General features: G+C 44.0%; 1 protein-coding gene across 2 annotated transcripts in view; it reads left to right on the forward strand.

The window, feature by feature from the left end:
• Window positions 1-18787, forward strand: part of arid4a (AT-rich interactive domain 4A) — a 36409-nt gene extending 17622 nt beyond the window's left edge. For both annotated transcript variants that reach the window (XM_026151544.1, XM_026151545.1), the window contains exons 12-25: window positions 65-137; window positions 1948-2042; window positions 2248-2345; window positions 4541-4778; window positions 4908-5134; window positions 7701-7862; window positions 8721-8802; window positions 9118-9316; window positions 11164-11226; window positions 11301-12809; window positions 14671-14775; window positions 16352-16504; window positions 16761-16907; window positions 18140-18787. In XM_026151544.1, coding sequence (XP_026007329.1) covers window positions 65-137; window positions 1948-2042; window positions 2248-2345; window positions 4541-4778; window positions 4908-5134; window positions 7701-7862; window positions 8721-8802; window positions 9118-9316; window positions 11164-11226; window positions 11301-12809; window positions 14671-14775; window positions 16352-16504; window positions 16761-16907; window positions 18140-18243 — 3255 coding nt within the window. In that variant the 3' untranslated portion in view covers window positions 18244-18787. The remainder of the gene's footprint in view (window positions 1-64; window positions 138-1947; window positions 2043-2247; window positions 2346-4540; window positions 4779-4907; window positions 5135-7700; window positions 7863-8720; window positions 8803-9117; window positions 9317-11163; window positions 11227-11300; window positions 12810-14670; window positions 14776-16351; window positions 16505-16760; window positions 16908-18139) is intronic.
• Window positions 18788-22258: the final 3471 nt, after the last annotated feature.

Genomic DNA, 22258 nt, shown 5'->3' on the forward strand with positions numbered 1-22258 from the left:
TTTCATTCAAAACCTTAATGTGCTGTTATTGAGTCTGCATGTCTGTCTACATCTGTCCATCCAGCCAGAGGAGGAGCCAGATCCAGAAGAGAGAGACCACTTCCTGCAGCAGCTCTACAAGTTCATGGAGGACAGAGGTGAGACAGTGGAAGAAGCAATATTGAAAGTACTGTTTTATTATTGGCTGGCCTATTCATGTACCCATTTATTTTGTTGAGCTGCTTAACACTGACCTATGAATCTGTCAAGCATAAAAACATGGACCAAACTCAAGAGATGAACTGTCTGAACGGGAGACAACTTCGCAATCTGCTAATTGGAAAGTTGGTGGTTCAATCCCTGACTGCTCAGTCTGCATGCCTGCATATCCTTGGACGAGATGCTGAACCTCGATACGTTCTGATACATTCACTGGAGTGTGACATGTACACAGACAGCACTTGTATGAATATAAAGTGCTTTGAGTGCTCAGCACTATGTAAGAGCCAGTCCATATACTTGCCTTCAGTGGTTGCTTCTTCCAAACTTCCAGCATGTCTGTTAGAGCCAGTTCCTACACGACTGCCCAAAGAAATCCAACCATTAATGTTAAATATGAGCAGTGTCTTCCTGCTATTGGGCCATATCCCACAGGCCTTTAAGGTGGCAGTAATTAAACCATTACTTAAAAAGCTGTCACTTAAAGCAGAAATGTCTTAAAAGTTGGAAACATCCTGTCTCAAGATGATGCTTTAAAAACTAGTTGGTGCATTTATTCTGTCTAGGCCTGATTATTGTCACGTCATCCTGAAACCTCCCTGAAATGCCTTTGGTTGACCCAGCAGTGAGGGCACTGACCTACTGACTCCTGTTCACTGACTAAAACGCACTGTTTCACCATTTTGGCTTCATTTTTGTTAAATAACGTTGTTTATCTGAAAACAAACCTTGTGCTTTCTTTTGCACTTACTCAGGTGTGATCTTAAGGTTCCTTTTAAAAAAACAAACTAATAATTCAAATAATTTTTTGGTTTTTTTTGGCTCAATTGTTAAACATTTTGTCAGTTTTGGTTTAAGACTCTTTAGTCTTGTAAATACTAACAAGTCACCCCATCCCTGGACACTTCTCTACGCCGACGATGTCTTCCTGGCCGATGAATCGCGAATAGAACTGCAATACCAAACGCAGCAGTGGAAGACTCGCCTAGCTGACTTCGGCCTGAGGCTCAACACCAACAAGACCGAATACTTAGAGGCTGGCCCCCAGACCGACGGCACGATCAGCGTCGATGGAGAAGATCTGGCGAAAGTACCTCATTTCAAATACCTCAGATCGATGATCAGCAATGACGGCGATATCCTACTAGATGTACGAGCCAGGATCAACGCAGCGTGGATGAAATGGCGCCAAGTCACCGGCGTCCTGTGTGACCGAAGAATGCCCAATCGCCTCAAGTCAAAGATCTACAAGAGTGTAGTGCGCCCCGTCGCCCTCTATGGATCCGAGTGCTGGCCAGCCACCGCAAAGCACGAACAAGCCCTTCACACGATGGAAATGCAGATGCTGCGATGGTGCCTAGGCCTAACACGATGGGACCACGTCATGAACACCGACCTTAGAAAGAGGATGGGAATCGCGCCAATCACAGATAAGATGCAAGAAGCGAGGCTGCGGTGGTACGGACATGTGGTACGGAGCGATGAGAACTCAGTGGTGAGAACAGCACTGCGGCTCAGCCCCCAAGGACGTCGACCTAGAGACAGACCAAAGCGGAGATGGATGGACCGAATCAAGGACGACGTGAAGAAGATCGAAGCCGATCTGACCGACGCCCTTGACCGACCCAAGTGGAGACGACTTTGCAGAAAAGCGGACCCTGCAACCGAGCGGGAAAAACGCTAGGAGGAAGAAGTCTTGTAAATACTAAAACTGTGATGTTTGGCTCTAACAGTCTCTGGTTCTTTCAGGGACTCCCATCAACAAGCCTCCGGTGTTGGGTTACAAAGACCTTAACCTCTTCAAGCTCTACAGGTTGGTCTATCACCTGGGAGGCTGCCACAAGGTGAGAAGGTGACACACGTACTACCAGATCGTACGACTGATGTGAATGTGGGGTCATGTGAGTGCTGTTCCAGTAGTGGACTGAGCTCCTGATGGTCCTCTTGGCTGTCTGACTTAGTGCCTGATTGGTTCCACTGTGTGTGCAGCTGATGAACATGAAGGAGTGCGTGCCTAGCTGTGACGTGACTCTGCCTCGTGTGTTTCAGATTGAGTCTGGTACAGTGTGGAAGCAGGTTTACATAGATCTGGGCATCCCTGTCCTCAACTCTGCTGCGTCCTACAATGTCAAGACTGCCTACAAAAAGTAAGAACAATAAGTTGCTCAGAAAGCAATTTTCTCTTTTTGGTTCTGATTCTGTTTGGATCTGGGTCGAGGTCTGCATGTGATGCACTGATCAGCATTACACTGAACTGGGCGCTTAACAAGGTAACTTCAGGTTTGACCCAGGGCTCGAGGTGATGCGGTGCTGTGAGAGATGGGGCCTGATTATTTAAGACTTTAAAATCCTTTTTCTCACATCAAGGTTTTTACATGCCTGCAGCAGCTGTGTGCCTTTCAGGCAGTGTTGTGTGTTTAACCTCTTGATGTTTTTCTAATATTTCCTCTCTGTAAATTGTACTGCTGTGCTGACTCTGTATCTGACCATGTAAAGATGGATCAGATTAGGAATCCATGGGCTGATTTATTGAGGTGATAACCTCTTTGCTGACAGTATCATATCAGAACATGATGGAAACAATTAGCTGGTCCTTAGCAGATCATAAAGTTAGGTGAATATGGCCACATGAATAGCATGTGACAAATGACATCATCATATGCAGAAGGTGTTCAACATATACAGTGTGTTAAGAATTAAGAGGGTAAGTAGCAGTGCTGCTAACGTGTTAATTGATCCCCTGTAAGTGTGACCCATGTGTAAAACCAGCAGTTTGCTGCTCTGCAGCCTTCAGGTATGTTTTAATATAATGCCAAGGAGGTAAAAGCATCAGTGTCTAGAGCACAGGTGTCGAACTCCAGGCCTCGAGGGCCGGTATCCTGCAGGTTCTAGATGTGTCCTTGATCCATCACAGCGGATTTAAATGGCTAAATGACCTCCTCAACATGTCTTGAAGTTCTCCAGAGGCCTGGTAATGAACTAATCATTTGATTCAGGTGTGCTGACTCACGGTGATATCTAAAACCTGCAGGACACCGGCCCTCAAGGCCTGGAGTTCGACGCCCCTGGTCTAGAGGATTGATTGATGCTGCTCATGAATCAGGGAGGGGGTATAAGGCCATTTCAAAACAACTTGAAAAGATTAGGAATCCATGGGCTGATTTATTGAAGTGATATTAGCCCGAGTGCTGCTCTAAGGAGCTCGTTCTCAGAGTCCCAGATTTTAAGCCCTATGAGAGTGTCCCTAGAAGGGTCGTGGACCTCCTATTGATCCTCTACCTAATCACGAGCTAAGGTGCGCATCATATGACTAACACGCGTCATCGTTTTCAAAAAGTCTGTTTTCGCTGTCCACACTGCGACACATAAGCACCTTCTTCGTTTCCGAGAGCGTTTTCAAAACGCTGCGTTTTCCTTGAGCCAAAACGCCGTCTTGTTTGAAAACGCATTAGTGTGGACGTAGCCTTAAAGAAGTCCAGACGCTTCTCTTTCCTTAGTCATCCAACTCATCAGTCTGAGAACCTTCAGACATGTTGAGATGCAGTCCTGTGAAAAACCAAGTTACCTCTTCCATAGAGGTTAAAAGAGTAAGTATGAACCAGGTGCTGCTAATTAAACGCACTTGATTAATCACCTCCATAAAAGCAGTTTGCTGGTCTGGACCAAAACACAAAGCCAGAAGGTTTGCTGGAGTGGATGTTCTTTGGGCGGACAAGACCAAAAGTGGAAAAGTGCTTCTTTTAAGTAAGACAAACTCACATACGTAAGGGTGCCAACTAGATGACGGCGCTTATCAGCACAGTGTGAATGTGCACTAGCTTACTGTTGTTGCTGCTGGATTTAACGAAACTATTTTTACTAGGCAACGTGGTACACCTGAAGAAAGTGAACCTAAACGGACAATAGGTATCAAGACATCGCCTGATTACGGACTGAAGGCCAGCACGCGCGTCTATCTTTCGCTTTATCACGCACAAGATGCAAAGTCCGACGAGCGTCATCGAGCAAGTTGTACCTTCGCCTTATTCCTTTAGTACGGCGATAAGCGCACACTCAGCGGAGCTGCCATTCCGCTCGCCAAACACTAGGCACAAACTGCCACCCATAAACATGACGACACGGCGTTCAACTGTATCGGCAAAGGGTAAGTGTGGCTTTTCTCTGCGCCTACAAGCATTAATAAGCACACAGAACGAGTGGTTCGATCACTGCTCTGTCACTAGTAAAAGTATGACAGCTAACGCTCTATTGTGTGGGTGGTCGTAGCAAAGTCTTATCACAGAGGAAGGCTGTTTAATAACTCGTGCCACACAGACCACTGACCCTTTATTTGTGTCGTCAGGTACCTTTATGGGTTTGAGGAGTACTGCCGCTCTGCAGCCATTACTTTCAGAACCATCCATCACAACAACCCCCGCCCTCCTGCCACACCAGCCAGTCAAAAGGCAGCGGGAGCAGCGTTAACAGAGTCCTCCACACCAACGGTGACGGTGGAGACAGTTGTTGACAAACAGGAGGAGGTGGAGTCAGAGAGCGAAAGTGAGAAGGAAGACGTGAAGGAGAGACAGTCATCCCCAAGAGTGAGAGATTTCTTTGACACCAACAGAAATGCTGACACCCCAAACCAGTGTGTGCTGCATAAGCTCACACTGAGCCAACGAAGCAGTATTTCAGCACATGAAATGTTTTCTGCCCCCGTCTCTTCTCAGGGGAGGAGGAGGTGCGTGGGGAGTCGGGTGAAAGCAGAGAGAGAGACCTCCTCCAAGTTGGATAAGAGAGGAGGACCAGGAGAAGGAGAGAACCACGAGGAGCAGCAGAGGGAGGTGAGGAGACGCAGCAACAGAAGAAATGATGACTCTGAGAGAGGCTCTGACGATGACGAGGAGGATGAGGACGATGAAGAAGAGGAGGAGGGGGAGAGGAGGAGAGCAGACAGGTAAACACAAAACAATAATGAATAATAGGAACCAAAACATGGGTGTGAGTAAATAAGATAAGGTGAAAATGAAGTCGGTGTAAAAACATAATTACAAAGTTACACTTGAAGTAAAGAAAAATATCGTTTGTACTGATGCAGAAATGTGAAGTTAAAAACATGCAAAATGAGCAAGAAGCTTAATCCGAAAACTACAGAGGTGGAAGTTTACATCTATGGCTTATTATTACTGTTCTTAGTAAGTTATATTATTTTCTTTATTCGGTTTAAAAAAATCTATGTGAAAGGATTTAAATATGCGATCATGTTCAGACTGTCTTTATATTAGCAGAAGCTAAACTTCTGTTGTACGTTATGGTATCACAGTATTCTTATATTGTTTCTATTCCTGTATTCAAGATATGTGCATACAGTGGTTGCAAAAGTATTCGGCCCCTTGAATTTTCCCACATTTTGTCACATTACAGCCACAAACATGAATCAATGTTATTGGAATTCCACGTGAAAGACCAACACAAAGTGGTGCACACGTGAGAAGTGGAAGGAAAATCTGACATGATTCCAAACATTTTTTACAAATAAATAACTGCAAAGTGGTGTGTGCGTAATTATTCAGCCCCCTGAGTCAATACTTTGTAGAACCACCTTTTGCTGCAGTTCCAGCTGCCAGTCTTTCAGGGTCTGTCTCTACCAGCTTTGCACATCTACAGACTGAAATCTTTGCTCATTCTTCTTTGAAACAGCTCCAGCTCAGTCAGATTAGATGGACAGCGTTTGTGAACAGCAGTTTTCAGATCTTGCCACAGATTCTGGATTGGATTTAGACACCAGACAGGTCAGGGATAAAGTTACTGAGAAATTTAAAGCAGGCTTAGGCTACAAAAAGATTTCCCAAGCCTTGAACATCCCACGGAGCACTGTTCAAGCCATCATTCAGAAATGGAAGGAGTATGGCACAACTGTAAACCTACCAAGACAAGGCCGTCCACCTAAACTCACAGGCCGAACAAGCAGAGCGCTGATCAGAAATGCAGCCAAGAGGCCCATGGTGACTCTGGACGAGCTGCAGAGATCTACAGCTCAGGTGGGGAATCTGTCCATAGGACAGCTATTAGTCGTGCACTGCACAAAGTTGGCCTTTATGGAAGAGTGGCAAGAAGAAAGCCATTGTTAACAGAAAACCATAAGAAGTCCCGTTTGCAGTTTGCCACAAGCCATGTGGGGACACAGCAAACATGTGGAAGAAGCTGCTCTGGTCAGATGAGACCAAAATGCAAAACGCTATGTGTGGAGGAAAACTAACACTGCTCATCACTCTGAACCATCCCCACTGTCAGATATGGTGGTGGCAGCATCATGCTCTGGGGGGCTTCTCTTCAGCAGGGACAGGGAAGCTGGTCAGAGTTGATGGGAAAATGGATGGAGCCAAATACAGAGCAGTCTTGGAAGAAAACCTCTCGGAGTCTGCAAAAGACTTGAGACTGGGGCGGAGGTTCAGCTTCCAGCAGGACAACGACCCTAAACATAAAGCCAGGGCAACAATGGGATGGTTTAAAACAAAACATATCCATGTGTTAGAACGGCCCAGTCAAAGTCCAGATCTAAATCCAGTCGAGAATCTGTGGCAAGATCTGAAAACTGCTGTTCACAAACACTGTCCATCTAATCTGACTGAGCTGGAGCTGTTTCAAAGAAGAATGAGCAAAGATTTCAGTCTGTAGATGTGCAAAGCTGGTAGAGACAGACCCTAAAAGACTGGCAGCTGGAACTGCAGCAAAAGGTGGTTCTACAAAGTATTGACTCAGGGGGCTGAATAATTACACACACACACACACACACACACACACACACACACACACACACACACCACTTTGCAGTTATTTATTTGTAAAAAATGTTTGGAATCATGTATGATTTTCGTTCCACTTCTCACGTGTGCACCACTTTGTGTTGGTCTTTCACGTGGACGTCCAATAACATTGATTCATGTTTGTGGCTGTAATGTGACAAAATATGGAGAAGTTCAAGGGGGCCGAATACTTTTGCAACCACTGTACAAGCTCATACACTAAGTTTTCTTTTATTATAATGTTACACAGTAACAAAAGCCTCTTTTGCACTGCCGACCTGACTCTGTCAGCTCAGTGTGCGTGGGCTCATTACAGCACCACGGCCCCGGACATCATTTGTATGTTTTTGTCAGACTCTGGGATCACAGCGTTATTTATTTTTTCCCTCGTTTCTGGGTTTCAAAAATGTTTTGATTTTTCTGATGCCGTCGACTCATCAAGTGATGCTGTTGACTGGCCAATCAGTGACATGTAGTCTGTTGGAAAGCATTTTTGGATTGACTCACCTCACTTGGAACCCCGACCTAACAGACACTAAAACAATACCCAGTATCAGGCAACACCACCTAATGGAAAACCCTAAAAACTGAGTCAAGCTAAGCCAAGTAGGTGCTGGTGGAAAAGGGCTAAAAGTAGTCTTAATCATACAATACAGGCATGTACTGATGTTGGCTGCTGATAGAGTGAGTGTGTGTGTGTGTGTGTGTGTGTGTCAGGAGTGAGACTGAAGAAGACGGAGACACTGTAACTGGAACGAAGGTCAGGGTGAAGTACGGAAGAGGAAAGACTCAGAAGATTTATGAGGCCCACATCAAGAAGACTGACATTGACAATGGTGAACAGTTCTACCTGGTTCACTATTACGGCTGGAATGTCAGGTCAGTCTGTCAGACACACGCTGCCTGTGTACAGTGAATACTACATATGTACTGCATATGAATACTACCAGTGCAGGACAGTGGTTTTTGACTTTGTTTCACCTTTAAAAGCTCTTTACTTTGCCACGTATGGTTTTGTTTCTTTGTTTTTTAAGCACACCCTCACAAACAAAAATCAGAGTAGGAAAAGCTTTTTGTTCACAGTGAAAACCACAAACATGTTTAATGAATCATTTTCATAACTTGAAATGCAAATTTCAAAAAGTTGTGTAAAAATGCTGCAAAAAACAAAATCGTGTAAAAGTATTTACCTAAGATTCCAGGAAATGCTTCAGATGTTTTTTGTACAACTTTAACAAATATTTACCTGGAACAGGTGGTGTATCGCTCCTCCTGTTGTCTCCGTGGAGACAGTGTTGACATTGCAGTTGAGCCTTTTCTGCCTCTTTGGCCAGTACCTGTGACATTCAGCAGTCACCTCATTGTTTTAACACGTGATAGAAAGAAGAGTAGGAAAGCACACTGACCACAGTGTCCATGTCACTAGTCTCTCCCATCACACTGATGCTGCTCTCACAGCTGCAGTCGCTCCGTTCTCCTCCTCTTCCCAAGCAACCAAATGCCACGTGCTGACATAGTTTTTTTTGGGTGGTTTACATGGAGTTGCTGAATGATCTTGTGGTGGCCATGAAATTGCTTCTTATTTTTTTGTTGTTTAGACTTTTAAAATATTTTATGTTTGCAGAGATGCTCCACAGTTAAACTCTGGAAAAAATAAAAACTAAAGTTGGTGTCACAGGTGCTTAGGGATGTTAGGTGATGGTGTGACCTGGTGGTGTTTGTGTATCTGATGCACAGGTATGATGAGTGGGTGAAGGCTGACCGAATTATATGGCCTACAGAAAAAGCAACAAAGAGGAAGCAGAAGAAGAAGGTGAAGGTGAGATGCCACGTCACAAATTTTAAGGATGGATAATTATGGAGTTTCAATGTGATCAAAAGCTTTCTTCATTAAATACAGGTGAAAAGTAACCATTGGTTCATGTGATGAATAAAAGTTGAGTAACTGGGAATGTTTCTGTGTGACTGCTTAGTGTTAAAGCTGAGAGGTTGTTTGGTGGACAGGTGTCCTGTGATGTCGAATTACCTTGGCTGTCTGACCAAAACCTGCTGAGCTTCACTCTGAGATGAACGGACATCCTAAGGTCAAACATCCTTTTTATTGTCATCTCACTGTTTTCTTTCCACTCAACAGACCAAAGACGAGCTCGATAAGGACGAAGAGAAGCCAGCACTGATGGCGGCTGTCAGGCCAACTGTAGGGAAACGTGGTCGTCCTCAGATCAGGACCACACCCAACAGCTCCACTGGGCGTAGCAAAACTTCAAGTAGCGAAGGGCTATCCAATTGCAGAAGCAGCAGGACTGACACTTCCAGTATGGCCAACGGAGACAGTAAGCTGTACAGAGCATGCCGATACCAAAGAAATCCACTCAGTAGTGCACTTTATTGCCAAAAATGTTCCCTCATCTGGTTTCACCAGCATATGAACTTGAGTGACATCCAATTCTTGGCCCATAGGGTCTAATGTGATGTTGGCCCATGCTCGGCTATAACAGCTTCAAGTCTTCTGGGAATGCTTTCTACAGTATTTAGGAATGTGTTTATGGGAGTTTTTGACCGTCCTCCCAGAAGGACATTACCAGGCAAAAGTCTTAGAAAAAGAAAAGTCTCATTGCATGGTGCTGCATGAATGCTGTGGTAGCTGTTTTGGTTCATGGTGCCTCCCACTCTACAAGTCGCCGACCCTGGATCCAGCAAACAGCCCCAGATCATCACACTTCCTCCTCCATGTTTGACAGGTGATGACACACACTGTGGAACCATCCTTTCACCTACTCGACGACAAAGATCCTGTGTGATGAACTGAAGATTTCACATTTGATCCATCGGTCCATAATACCTTCTTCCAGTCTTCAGCAGTCCAGTGTTGGTGTTTCATGGTACAGACAAGCCTCTTTGTCTTGCCTGGCTTTCTCGCTGCAACTCATCCTGTCAAACCTGCAGCTTGAAGTCTTCTCTTCACAGCTGAAACAGACTTTCTTACTACGAGCACTGTTAAGCTGCTTGAAGCTGTTGTCCTGTGAGCCGCCATCACATGACCTGATTCAGTCGTGTCTCTGGGTCTGTCAGACTCTTCCTGTCACAGTTTGTTTCATAGTGCAGAAGGAAACTGGACTCACTGACACCTTGACTTTCTTTGCAGTCTCTCTGTAGGACAGACCTACATTTATAAGAGTTATGATGGTCCGTCTCTCTTCCATTGTTAATTGCCTTTTTCTCACCATGTTTGTACCAACACACTGCTTTCTGCAGCACAGTACTGTTCAGCTGATGCTGACGAGGGTACCACAGTGTGTCCAACACTGCTTTATGCAGACAGACGGGGCTGTAAGTAATCCAGAAAGGTTGGAACACCTGTAGGAATTAGTAGCACCAGCTTCCAAGGCTGATCAGCCTCCTTTGCTGCAGAACAGCTTTAAACTGTTAACCCATGCTGTGTTCTTTTTGTATAATTATGAAAATTACACTATTTTTCAGTTTTGGGTTACTTAAACTTTCTTTTTTCTTAAACTGTGGCAGTTCACCACTTACCTTTGTAGCATTTGAAGATATTCATCTGACTTCAACGACATGTTCTAAAACTTTTTGACCAGTCGTGTACATTTGAGGTAGAGCAATGATGTTGGACAAGAAGGCTCGCCACGCTGTCTCCGCTTTAATTCATCCCAGTGGTCTTCTGGCAGGTTGAGGTCAGGACTCTGCAGCCAGTGACGCTCTTCCACACCAAACCTGCTCGTGCATGTCCTCATGAGCATGCTTTGTCCATCCCCAAACTGCTCTTACAAAGCTGGGAGCATGAACCGATCTAAAATGACTTGGTATGCCGAAGTATCAAGAATTCCTTTGACTGGAACTGAAGGCCCAGTTCATCATGCAGTGGCATCAGATACACCACTGCACCTGGTGATATGGAGAAACCTATTCATGGAGTGTCTCTGAGTAATCTGAAGGCCTCATCAGGTTTGTAGGGTTATAGTGGTCTAAGGAGCTTTGAAAGAAAATGACTGAGAGCCTTTACAGACAGGCCTATAGTGGTACAGTGGATGAGTGAATACATTTGGCAATAGTGTATGTTCACGTCACAAGATGCCTGTCAGGAAAAGCTGTATTTGTCCAGTTTGAATTGACCATCACAGTGAGGTGTGTCTCTGTGAGTAATGTGTCGTTCTCTCTGCAGACACTCCCCGGAGAAGAACCAGAAGGACTTCCGGCATGTACGACTCGGACAGAGCATCCAACGGTGAGAACAGCTCTGTTTGTAGTAATTGAGCCATTCAGTAATTACTAACTAACCAACCAATGTCCATCCTGCAGAGGATTCTGGGAACTCCTCAGATGAAAGTGAATCAGAAGACCCTTCTGACAAAAAAATATCGCCATGGCAAGGCAGAGCTGAAGTCTCACCTTCCAAGGCAGAGGAAGCAGAAGAGGAGCAGCAAGCAAGTGGGTTAGCTAATGTCATGGCATCTCCTCACAGCAATACAGCAACTTGTGCAGCAGCAGTTCAGCTGCCGGATGCTGCCTTAGCCTTGTGTCCCAGTATGCCTGAGGAGAACACTCATGAAGAATTACACCAATCAGAGAGGAAGGAGGCAGAGCAGGGGGAGAATCCTGCAAAGGAAGCTGCAGTGCTGCCAGCTGATCTGGACAAAGACAACCAAATGTCACCAGTCACAAAGACGGCGTCTGTCCAAGACGAAAACAAAACGTCTCTAAGGCAAGAATTACTTCCAGAGATGTGTCTGAGTAGGACCCCACCTCCTCTTCCTCCTGAAAGGGAGCAGCAGGTGCCCTCCTCTCTGCCTTCCTCCACCGATGAGGACAACTGTACTACTCCTGCATCCTCGCCAAGAGTGAAAGGTCGTAGGAGCAACATCAGGGAGGCAGGCTCTGAAACACCCCCTAGAGTCCCCCTCTCCAACCCCAGCCCTGCATCCACTGCCAGCCGCTCTCAGGCACCAGCGTTATCACCTTCTCCTCATAGCGTCTTTAAGAGGCAAGACGAGCCCATGGTAGTGCTCCACTGTCTCCCCACCCCACACCTCCTGCCTGAGGCGTCTCCTGCTGACTCGGACACTGACTCTGCCACTGAAGAGGAGGAAGCAGAGGAGATGGAGGAGGAGGCAGAGGAGGAGACAGAGGAAAGAAGCAGCGTGGCACTCAAGCGTAAGGCAGGAGACCAAAAGACAGCAGAAAAGAAACCCCGTCCTGACAGAAGGCAGGAGGAGACCACCAAAATGGTTGCAGGAGCTTCCCCCTTACCACTCCACTCAGAGAAGAGCAGTGAGGCAGTGGTGATGGCAGAGGAACAGCCCCACCCAGCAGAAGAGCCACAGAAAGAGGTGTCAAAGGAGCATCTTACAGGTGCAGCCACAAAGGTACCGGTCATGCCTTCTGGGACAGCTTCGCTTGTTCTGGAAACCCAGGAGCCGGCGTATACAGAGGAGCTGGAACCACAGATGGATCCAGAATCACTGGTCTGCCATGAGGTGGACCTGGATGATACAGATGAGAAGGAGAAGCCCATCCCCTCCTTGGAGCATCACTTCCCTATAGTCAATGAGTCGCAACAAGCCCCCCCTCCACTCCCCCACCTCATCCATTCCTCCCTCCCCTCCCCTCATACGCCTCATTTCCCTCAGCCTCAGGCCAGGCCCTTTCTGCCAGAAGTCACTCCCATCGAGGCGCACCAACTACGCAAGTGTGACACTGAGGAGGGGGGTGTGGTGAAGGGCGAGCAGGAGAGAGACTCGAGCCCTGGTTTCGACGGCAGTGCTTCCTCGTCCTCCACCTCTCTCTCGTTGCAGGAAAATAAAGACAGAGGTAAGAGCACAATGGTACAACAGACAGAAATGTGACCTTATCAGTTGCAGGGCTCGCAAAATTTCAAAGTCCCTGGTAGCCCTTCGGGCAGGGACTCTTCAGTTTTTGGTAGCCCAAAATAAATATAAGTAGCCCGAATAAATAAAAAAAAAAAAAGAAAGAGAGCAATTTTTTGATTGATGTTTTGTTTCCTGTTTTGTTTCCTTTACAATATTATACATTAAAGTATAATATTGTAAAGGAAACAAAACATTAATCAAAAAATTGCTGAAACACAAATTACAACATTGTATAAAAATTACAATCATCAACTCAAATACTTGGTTCTAATTGAACAGAAATTTCTATGAACTTGTAAGAACTGTGTAGGACATGAATCCGTCTGTGTCAGATCCTGAATTTGAAATTTCCACTGAAGTCACGGGTAAGAGGCGAGTGGAACCAAGATCGAGGCCATTTGCTTTTTGAAGTTTGCAAAGACTGCTACATTGTGCCAGTGGTAGTTCACTCTTTGCAACATAGTAGCTGTTCTAAACAGATTTTTCAGGTTTATTTTTAGTATGTTATTTGCAATTGGTGTTTGTTCTGGGAAAGATATTGCAGACTGAGCAATAATGCATTTCTTGCATTTCTCATGGGTTCTAATGGGGGCCTTTCTTAAAATGACTGGTCCCAGTAACAAAGGCGCTTGTCGACTCAGAAATCGAGAGAAAACCAACAACACACCCGGCAGAACATTATGTTATTTACACGGGTGCACATAAGTGGTCCGCATGTGCGCATTCGCTGTCAAAATAAAAGACGCGCACCAGATAAGAAGTTGCAGCGCGCGTTTGCATCCATATAAAAAGCAGTGTTTTTGTCCTAGAGTGGGATTTTCACGGCACATTCTGCACCACATCTCTGTGCGTTCATCATTTGTTTGAAGCCAGCTCACCTCCTGCAACCACTTTTCCAAGAATACGTGCTTCTTTTGTGGTTCGGACTCCTTCTGACATTTCTTTGGAGGTGGAAGAAAACCAAAGTAATTGCTTAAAGGAGCTTCTTCGACATCTTTAAGAGTTCTAAACAAATGTCTGTCCTCCTCCAGAAAATCTTATGTATGCAAGCACGCGTTGCAACTTCATATCTTGTTTTTTATTTTGACAGCGAATGCGCACCTGCGGACCACTTATGTGCAGCCCTGGTTATTTAGCTCGTCATATTGCAGCCACAGAAATTCTTTTGTCCATGAAACCATAAAGCTGCACTTTCTTTTTGCCTTATAGTCTGATTTGTCATAACTTCTCCGTTTTGTGGTAAGCTTTTCTTTGGCTGTCACTTCTTCACCCTGACCTGTCTTATTTGGCTCAGCAGAACTAAAATATATATCCTGCTGCTTTTACACACGCACTCACATAAGCTCAGCGATTCTCTGCGCGATCAACCTCTCACATGTGTAAGCTGCGGGAGATTTCACTTGTCATGTTTGCATAGTAAGCTAACGATTAATAAGACGATGTCAGAGGAATTGGTGCACAAATTATCATCACTCACAGATCAGTGCTGTCGCTCTCTATACACAGTTCGCACGATTGCAAAGTGAAAGCAAAAAAACAAGCGCAAATTCAAACGCGACTTCAATATGTCACATATTGACAGTGGCTCACCGATGCCAATGACATAATTACCCAGCTACATTTCTGAAAGAATGCAAAAGCATTGACATATATTTTTCCTACAATAGCCCGACGGGCAGGGAAGAGATAGATTTTGGTAGCCCGACTGAAAAAAATCACTAGCCCCGGGACGTCGGGCTAGTGATTTTGCGAGCCCTGAGTTGGATTGTATCACAAGTAAGATATGACCTTTGACCCTTCAGGTCAGAAGAGGCTGACTGACTGTAACTCCAGCCCGTCAGCCAAGAAACAGAAACGGAACCAGAAACGACCACAAACGCCTGGGAGGGTGGAGAAGAACGGAGCAGGTCAGTGGCAGCTTGTACTGTAAATATCAGATGAAGACTTGTTCTGCAGGTTGAACCAGATGACGTTTGGAAAAGTCCAATCTTGCTGTTATTCTGAACTCTTCAAGTTGCATTATGATCGTTTCATCCTCTGCTTAATTTGTAAGTTTGCTCACTTCCAAAGAAGTGAACAGTGTGTTTTATTTCAATGCAGAGAGAGAATAGAAAACATGTCACATAATTTATAACCTGAGTAGCATGTCGTTGAGTGAAATAAGTATTTGAATCCACTACAACCTAGTCAAATTGCAGAACATGGGCACACAGATCACAATCAGTCAATTTGATACTGAGCTAGTAATATGTATAAGACTGTCCACAGAATCCACTTCTTCACTGGGCAAACTGGGCATGGACGTGTGCTTTGGCTAAGGGAACAGGACAACTGTGGATCGTATACAAGAACCTCTTTCCCTCAGCCACAGCACTGAAGATGGGTCATGGATGGTTTCAGTTCCAGCATCAGTATCCCAATACAACTAAAGAAGCACATTAAGGTCATGGAGTACCACAGGCAGTCTGCAGACATGTTTTTGTTGGTAATCAAATACTTATTTCACTCACTTGCATGCCGATCAATTTATAACTTTAATGAGCTTTTCTGGACTTTTGGTTGATAATCAGTCTGTCAATGAAGTGAAGCTTGGAGACTATAAGAAAGGCTGATGGGGCACAGTGGACACCCACGCTGCCTCTGTGAACGCAAGAACTTCAAAATGATACATCAGTGCATCTACCAACAGTCTCAGACAAGTTCAGATCTGTGACTGAACTGAAATCAAATCGAATTGATGTTCATATTAAGGTCAGAGGTCAGATTTTGTGAACAAGTATGTAACACTAATCATTTACAGGTCATGAAGTTAAAATAGACATTAAACTAATGAAGGGCATAACAAATGACGTAACAAATAGCATAAATGAAATATTACAGAGGAGGAACATTATGAAAAGGTAGAAATGAATTTTGGCTCATTTTAGGCTCCAGCTGTGCTTCACACTCGGTGTGAAACTGCTAATTTCCAGTTTTATTTTTCTTAAATTGACTTGAGCTGGACACAAAAATGTAAGATGCACATATTTATTATTGTAAAAGTACAACTGTCAAAGTTTATCTGCAGTGAGCCTGTTGGCCGTTGTAGTGTTGGTGCTACCCGTGCTGCAGGAACACCTCAGCAGTGCCATCAGCTGACTAAAACCACAGAACGTTTCCACGTCATATTTATGTGGTCCAACCAAGTACTACGTACGGTTAATCCTTTTTGATTAACCAAAGAAATGTTTTAATACTTTGTGATTTCTGATTTTTGATTTCTGAGTGCGACGTAATTACATGCAACACGAACGCTGCAATAAAGGTGAGTCGGCGGTATACCTGCCCTCTGAGCACGCCGTTGTTTTGGAGCCATTTCATTGCTGAGTTAATGTGACCCAGCCGATTAACAGAGCACTGTGAATGCAGAGACGACTCCTATGAGAAGATGCACAGCAGATTATTAGAACCACTGCATTACAAAGTGTTGTAAACTGTTTCCAGGTCACAGTAGTGACAGCGAGGACCAGTCTCGGCTCTCGTCTCTGTCAAAGTCTCAGAAGTCTCGTCCCAGCTTTTCATCTCCGTCTTCTCACAAACAAGACAAACAGAGCTTCTCCACCCCTCAACGCACCTACAAGTGGACCTTCCAACTTGGTACGAACACACACAGTGTTTGACACTGAACTGACAATTCAAACATGTCAAATGACACAGCTATAGGCCACTGTGGGCAAACTTGTGTTTCACGGCACAACATAAACACAACAAAGTGCTTCCACCTGAACTTTAACCTCATGTTGATGCTGAAGGATGCTCTGAGAGATTTTAAACAATTGTAAATTGTTGGACCTCTTTTTCTTTTTAAAATTGAGATTTAATCTGATCTGTGTCCACTTTCACTTTTCCTCAGATGAGCTGGACAGCATGTCAAGCACAGAAAGGATCTCGTTCCTCCAGGAAAAGCTGCAAGAGATCAGAAAGTACTACATGACCCTGAAGTCTGAGGTTGCGTCTATTGACAGACGCAGGAAAAGACTAAAAAAGAAGGAAAGAGAAGGTAGGAGGGCCTGCAGGCAAACGCTGACATCATCTGCTTGCTTTCTTCGTAGAGCTCTTTTACACCAGTACCGACTTTGCTTGACTTGGTCTCAGTGTTGCTTCTTATCTGTAGCCATTTCTCTCATTGCCAGATCTTTAAAAATGGCAGTTTTGGTTTTTGTGAAGGAGATGCTCTCGTGACTTATCGAGTGATGCCACCGACTAGCCAATCGGTGGCATGACATCATTTTTGAATCACCTCAGATCACTTGGAATCCCAGCTGAGTAGGTCCAGAAAGAGAACCTGGTACCAGGTACTTCCACCAAATAGAGCCGACCCAAGTGGAAAAGGTCTGTTAGACCAGTCCAGGAGAACCATTCCATTTCCAGTGACTCCTTTACGGAAGTCAGAAATTCAGTGGTGGGCACAGCAGGGTGCGCTTGATAGAGTCATCACTGAATGTGACTCAGTGGAGCGATATGGCTAATGTAATCTTGTTTTCCTGCCCATGCTGAGTTTGCATGTTCTCCCCGTGCTTGCGACAGACTGGCAACCTGGATGTACCCTGCCTCCCGCCCTATGCTAGCTGGGATGGGCTCCAGCGACCCTGAAACGGATAAGTGGAAGAGATTGGATAGATTTTTACTCCGTGTTCGTGGGGTATTGTCATCCCACTGGAGGCCAGACACACATGTTTGTGAAGTAGATATCTTGAGAACCAAGCGATGTAGTAGTTTGAAATTGAAACCGTAGGTTCAGCTGCTGACAATGGTGGATGGTTCGAGTCTGAGTTTGACCTCAGCCACGTGTTGTACAGATCTTGTAAATGCTGTAACTCAAAAACAAAGTCACCTTTGTCACATTTATACTAAACGTGCATCTACTAAAGATCTCGGATGAGTTCGTATCCCTGTGGTGAAGCTTTTCAATTGAGTTAAAGTCAAGTTTTCAGAAACTCTGGTGAATGCAATAAACTTGAGAACAAGGCGACATCGTATTTTGAAATCAGTAACGTGTTGGATTTACTAAGAGGCTGAGGGTTAGTGTTGGACACTCCAGTATTTTCCCGTACAGCTGTTCAAAGATGAACTTTGTTTTTAGCCCAAATCTGTTGTTTCTTAGAAAAGCATTTCAGTTTCCATCCTTGAATAATTTTGCTTCTCATCGATGAATCCATTTGCTGTGATGTGCTTATCAGGGTTATATTACTAAAAGGTGTCTTTCTGTCCGTCTCTGTCCTTCTGTCTCAGTGTCCAACACAATGGCATCCACCTCATCAGGTTCCTCAGACACTGGTATGAGTCCGTCATCGGCCTCGCCCACTCAGAACACTGTGGTTGTGGAGTGCAGGTGATGACACGCCCACCCAGGCCTACTCATCCAGCTTGTTCCCTCTCACCACAGATTCCACCCAGTGTCTGCTCTGAGGGCACGATAAGACAAAAACTTTACAAAACTCCATCCACTTTGTTCCTGTGAGTGTCGACTCGTACTGTTGGAATCTCATCGCTCCATCAGTTATGGCCCACGGGCGCCGTCCCCACACCTACGGACGCCTCGATTCCCGTCTAAGGAAACATGAGGAACTTTCTGTTAGCCACCACAGAGCTCCTTCTTTGGTTTGTTTTTATTTTATTTCCCTCCCTCCACTTTGCTCTTGTGCTTTTCCCCCCCTCCCCTGTTTGGTCTGGTTGCAGGGGTCAGAGGTCACGGGCTTGTAGGAATTATTTAAGGTGGAACAGATTCGTGAAGCTGTTGATGCACACATCTCTACTGCATATGTTCTCTAGAAAACAAACTGTCCTCACTTTCTGCCCTGAGTGTTTTTGGTCTCTTTTAAATGGAATTAGAGCTTTTATTTTGGTTAAGCACAGAAAAATGTTTGATTTTTACAGCAGAAGAAAAAAAGATATTTGTTGAAGAAGCTTTTTTGTGTGTAAAATACTTCAACTCTTCAGCTCCTTCAGTTATTTTTGAGTTTGAAGTTTAGCAGGTCAGTTTGGAATTTGTATGGAAGATCATTACTGCCAAGAAAATAGATGAAGGGAGTCCAAATATTTGCCAGCAGATCTCAAACATTTTCACTTTGTTTCTTTCAAAATATTAAATTTTTGTTTAAACTTGTTCACAGTGAGTGAAAATGCCACTCACAAACATTGTTCAGTTCTTTTTATTTAAAGTGAAATTATGATGTAAAGTTTTGGGTTTGATTTCTCACAGCTGAGATTCTTGTAAGTTATAAATTCCATTTTATGTTAAAAGACCAGTTTTTTTGTTTTAACATTTGGATCTTTTGTTTTGCTGCCATATTTGTGATTCAGTATTGTAGCTTTGATTTGAATAATAACATTAAATGTGATCCATCTTTAGTCTTTAAAAAAAAAAGTCTGAAATTCAGCCGAATCATTTTCCATCAACCAGTAAAAAGTTGGAGTTAATTTCAGTGAACATTTTCTTTCTTTGCGCAGTGAACGTGGGCGTTATGGGTAGTTGTGACGTTGACTTCTGAAATCTGAGCTTCAACCAGCTGATCTCAGAATTCTTTAATAAAATTGTCCAATTTAAACATTCACTCAAGTTACTTAGTCACACGTTTGCACCAAAGGGTGACTCCATCATTCTGCTGGCATCAAGACTTATTGGTCATGTTTTTGCACACAAGTTTAAATGGGATTTAAATGTAAGTACTTACCTTTGAAACTATTGTCACAAAGTTTTCCTACAGACAATTTTATGGATTCAGAATTTTGACTTCAGTTGTCTTAAAATATGTTTATGATCTGATGGTGAAGTATCCGGGCAAATTCTAAACATGATGCTGGTGAACATGATTTTGGTTTTTTGGGGGGGGGGGTTGAGCCCTGATTACTCCTCACTACTTCATTAAATTATTAATTTTAGGTTATAATTTTTGTTCTTCCATGTGTTGGGTCTCTAAGCTCGATGGTGGCATTGTTCTGGAGGGTTCTGTTGCACTTCATCTCTGGTCTCTTCCTTCTCTGAGTTGCTGTCTGCATTCAGCTCAGACAGGCTGATTTCAAGTCCTTGACTCTTTCGTGTGTGTGTGTGTGTGTGTGTGTGTGTGTGTGTGTGTGTGCACGTGTACATAAAAAGCTCTGAGTAAAGAAAAATAAAGTCGCACCCTGTATTTCAGAACTACATTTTACATGCCTGTAAAGAATAATTTCTAATATTTTTAAGAGAAGACTGTTTGTACTGTTATATTATGAAGCTTTTTTTTCTTTTGTTTTTTAACTGTTTTCCAGTGGCTTTTAAAGAGAGCAGTGACTGTAAATGATGGGGGGGAGGGGCGAAAACACATTTCCTCCCAAGAACAGAAGCCATGCTGGAACTGTGTGCACAATGAGTGCTCTCTGTTTCTAATAAAGTTTTTAAAGGTTTCTGCTCTGGCCCAGTCATTTCAGTCCCCAACCGAAATTATCTCCATACTAAAATAATCTCTTGAGCAGAAGAAATGGGAGCATAAAAACAAGTTGATTCCAAAATCGCTGTTTAAAACGTGTAACACATGTCTACACTGTGTCCTGTGTGAGGTGGCTGTGAAGAGCGTTCTCGAGGGAACCTGGGAGAAGACTGGACTTCTGCTTGTTTAACACTAAAGGTGAATGTAGCCACTTTATTAATCCCGAAGGAAATTATGGGTTACAGTAGGCAGCATGCTGGTTGGCGCATGCACACTCACAAAGGAACCCTCAAACCAAACATACTTTACACAAACATTGGGGAGACCGGTCCGAGAGGTAGGCTGATATGGAAAATGATGAAAATGCACAACATGAGGTGAGATATACTTGGCCAATAAATGTGATTCTGAATCTGATATCACCCAAAGTATTCATTCCAAATCATTCAGTCGTCCATGCAAAGCCTTGTAATGATGACATGTAAGATGCTGGGCATGATTTGTTGAACGGTATTTAGCTTTATTTATTTATTTTTTGCCATCAATTTTCATATAATAATAAATTAAAGTAAAAAGTGTTCATCAGGTTAGTTAAACTTATGGTATATTGACCTGGTCAGTTAAGTAGGAGAGGTGTTAATCTGTTTCAGCTGCTTTGGTGTTAAATTAACAACTGTTGCACTAATGATGAGACGAGCCCCAAAACAGGAACGGTCCTCCCGTCTCTCCTACCAAACAATCAGAAAACGACCTCATGAGTGTGGCCTGAGGGTCTGACATCCTCCAGTAGGTCCTGTGCTTTTCACAGGTGAAAGAATTCCAGATTAAACTTTTAGGTCAACATGCAAGTGAAGACGTTTGACCTTCCATCTGGTTTTATTTAATGCTGTCAGAGAAAATCTCATGTGCTCTTCATGCAGCTGAGTACACTCAGTGTTAAAAGCAGAATCTGTGCAGGTCTGAGATCAGCAGCTTACTGAAACACCAAACTGAGTTAATGTTTCTGCTGACATACAGTGACACAGTTACATGGATGATTAATCCTTTTGACTTTTTGTCTTTAACTTTGTCAATAAAACAGTTCTGCTCTTACATGAACTGTTTAAAAGCCTTATGTATGTATTAGGGCTGCCACGATTAGTCGAATAGTCACGATTACGTCGACTATCAAAATCGTCGACGACTGATTTAATAGTCGACGCGTCGTTTGAAGCTTTGTACGATCACAAAAGACGCAGGAATAAGTAGCAGGATTTAAGAGTGTAATAACGGACTGAAACAGAAGATGGCAGCACTGCATGTACAAGGATGCCAGCTGCCGTTAAACCCCGAAGAAGAAGAAGCTGTGTCCCAGAATTCATAGCGCGGCCCAGCGCAGTTTCCAACAATGGCGGCAGCTAGTTAGTTTTAACATTACTCTTATTATTCTTTCTGGGTCACAAAATAAACGTTGAACATATTTTCAGGCGAGAATGTAGCTGTGTAAACCTCAAATATCTGCTCAGTTTATCAGGACACCGCATATTTTCAAAAGCGCTCCGACGTTTTCGGAGACGTCTGTTACCCACTAGCTCGATAGCTAGGCGGGGGCTAGGCTAACTAGAGCCGTGAGAACACCGGACTCTGGGCTAATCGTTTTCAAACCCACCGCCGTCTTTTGCTACTCAGGTTAAACATGATATATGAGTCACTTAGATAACTTAAAAATGTTATTGTTTGGCTTTTTTCAGTGTTTTATTTGTTCCTGAGTAAATCGGTTTGGCTGAGATTAAAGTTATAGTTTTTACACAGCTGAATAAACATCAAGCAGACAGCTGATTATCAGAAGTGAGATGCTCGAGAATTTACTCCGGTGTCCTGTTATATTTTAGATAGCAAGGAGTTTATTAAACTCCACCGAGCTGTCCGATTGGCCTCCCTGCTGCTGCGGAGCCTGGGACGGTCT

The sequence above is a fragment of the Astatotilapia calliptera genome, chromosome 19 (assembly GCF_900246225.1).
Source record: "Astatotilapia calliptera chromosome 19, fAstCal1.2, whole genome shotgun sequence".
Taxonomy (NCBI): domain Eukaryota; kingdom Metazoa; phylum Chordata; class Actinopteri; order Cichliformes; family Cichlidae; genus Astatotilapia; species Astatotilapia calliptera.